Source organism: Stegastes partitus, unplaced genomic scaffold (assembly GCF_000690725.1).
Source record: "Stegastes partitus isolate 25-593 unplaced genomic scaffold, Stegastes_partitus-1.0.2 Scaffold1089, whole genome shotgun sequence".
Classification (NCBI taxonomy): domain Eukaryota; kingdom Metazoa; phylum Chordata; class Actinopteri; family Pomacentridae; genus Stegastes; species Stegastes partitus.
In genome coordinates, this window is record NW_007578820.1 from 19038 (window position 1) to 21752 (window position 2715).

General features: G+C 45.8%; 1 protein-coding gene across 1 annotated transcript in view; it reads right to left on the reverse strand.

Annotated features, from left to right (window-relative positions):
- Window positions 1-2715, reverse strand: part of rnf123 (ring finger protein 123) — a 93617-nt gene that overhangs the window by 10748 nt on the left and 80154 nt on the right. Inside the window, exon 37 of the mRNA XM_008295946.1 lies at window positions 382-476. Within this exon, the coding sequence (XP_008294168.1) occupies window positions 382-476 (95 nt within the window). The remainder of the gene's footprint in view (window positions 1-381; window positions 477-2715) is intronic.

Consider the following 2715-nt stretch of genomic DNA (forward strand, 5'->3'; position numbering starts at 1 on the left):
CTGATTGACTGAGTGACTGACTGACTGACTGACTGTCTGTCTTACTGACTGACTGACTGACTGACTGACTGAGTGAGTGACTGACTGACTGTCTGTCTTAATGACTGACTGAGTGACTGACTGACTGACTGTCTGTCTTACTGACTGACTGTCTGACTTACTGTTTGTCTGACTGACTGACTGACTGACTGACTGACTGATTGACTGTCTGTCTTACTGACTGACTGAATGTCTGACTTACTGTCTGTCTGACTGACTGACTGACTGACTGACTGTCTGTCTTACTGACTGACTGAATGTCTGACTTACTGTCTGTCTGACTGACTGACTGACTGACTGACTGACTGACTGACTGACTAGCAGCGCTGTGGTTGTACTCACCGCGGTGCTGGCTGCAGCCTGCTTGGATTCTTCGGTGAGAAACGCCAACATCCGCTGCACCTTCTGCTTCTCCTCCTCACTGATGTAGTCGGTGTCTGTTGGTGGAAAAAAACGCACATGTTCACACGTGTTCACACCTGTTCACACCCGTTCACACCTGTTCATATTCAAACAGTTGCTGTTTCTGAGCTCCACCTGTTTCCATGTCAGAGGAGAAGAATGAGTGGACGGAGAGCAGCTGCTTTGTGTTCTTGCTGTTCTGTAAACTCAGCCGTAGATCATTTCCTGCTGAGCGCTTCTCATTTAAATCCCCTTTTGGATGGAAACTGCCCTCCAGCCGTATGAAGAGACCCTCAGACAGCAGTGAACTCATGACAAGTGTTTTTGTTGCAGTTTATTCATCTTTAATAAAAACAGAAGTTCGAGGAGGCGAGCTTGACGTGAAACGATTGATCCGTCACATGATCACCAAAGTTCCCACTGATCCAAATTTATCTGGTTAACTTTAGTCCAATTAAAAAAACAACGATTTTTAAGGTGGAGGACGAAATCTGAAACGACGATTGGAGAAGCTCTGCACGCTGTCAGGCCCCAGTCACACGTTTAAACCTGTTTTCTCTTCAAAGGAAACGTTTCCATTGCAAAGATTCAATTAATTCAAACTCCACCAATCAAAGGGGGCTGCGTAACCCGAAGCTGTAAACCGAGCCAGGCCGGTACCACCGCTGGTGTAATGATTAGTGCGTAAGCTGATCGGGCTGCTGCTGGACATACAGACGACATCTGAAGGCTCCGATTCTGGAATCCTGTGACAGCCGAAGCTCCAAACACAATCATTGTCACGTCCTCTGATCAGGCCTTCAGCCACAAACCTGCACACATCATCCCACAAGCAGTCCTCGTTTCACCTTCACAAATCATTTCACTGCACCGACACAAATGTTGAAGCTGTAGGTCTGCGGACCAACGCCAAGAACCTCCGGATCAAACCCAACTTTACTGAGTCACCGGATGTCTGAACATGTGTGAAGGTGTCTGCTCAGCCTCAACACGTTGTCTCTGCTCAAACATCAAGGCTGAAACTCTCAAATCCAGTTTTCAAGCTCAGTAAAACTCTGAAGGTGTGTTCTCTGATTGGTCCAGGACCCTAAAGGTGTGTTCTCTGATTGGTCCAGTACTCTGAAGGTCTGTTCTCTGATTGGTCCAGTACTCTGAAGGTGTGTTCTCTGATTGGTCCAGGACCCTGAAGGTGTGTTCTCTGATTGGTCCAGGACTCTGAAGGTGTGTTCTCTGATTGGCCCAGGACCCTGAAGGTGTCCTTTGGTCCTAAACTGTTACATCTTGGTGCAGATTCAGATGACTGTAGGTAAAACTTGAATGTTCATCTTGATCATGATGGAAGCACTTTAACAGAACAGCTGAACAGAATGTATTAAACACTGTTGGTGTTTCTGAAGAACAGGAACAGAATGTAAAAGAGTCGCTGCCCTTCAGTGCTGACTGGGTCACGTTGTTCGTCAGTACCATTAATAAGCAGCACTGAGGCCTCCAGCAGAACATTGCTCACGATCAAACCAACCTGGAAGCTCACGTCCCTGAAGAGACGCTGAAGGACACGACTGTGAAGGACGCCTGAGCTGTTTGAACCCCAGTCAAAAAGATTCCTGTTCGACTGCATGTAGAAGGATCATAAAACAGTACTTCCGCATTTCACTTGGCCCCAGTTTAATGGGGAAGCTAAAAGCTACGTTAGCCGTTACAGCTGCGATCATCCGTCACAAAGCCGACACGTTTGAAAGACCAACACGACGCAGCAGGTTCCTGCCTGCAGCTCTGCTCACAGAAGCATGTGAACAGTGAAGACAATAAGGTGAGATGTGATATCTCCTCAAACACTTCTAGCATTTTAGCAGCCAACTGGAAATATCTGTAGCTAAAAGCAGCTAAGGGGAGCTAAGAAGAGAAAACTGAAGCCACCAGAAGCTAAGAAGAACTATACAGAACAGGCTGGAGCTAACTGAAGCCAACAGGCACCATCAGGAGCTACCAGGAGCCATCTGTAGCTAAGAGGAGCTAACTGAAGCCATCAGGAGCTAAGACGAGCTAACAGATAAGATAAGATAAGATAAGATAAGATAAGATAAGATAAGATATGCCTTTATTTATCTCACAGTGGAGAAATTCACGTTGTTGATAGCAGCATTAACACAGAGATACACATATACGAGACAAAAAAAATGTACATAGAAATATAAGAAGTAGTGCAAACAAAGAGAATAGTGCAAACAGAATATGAAAATGGGCTTCTGAATGGGGGGTATATAGAAAAGATAT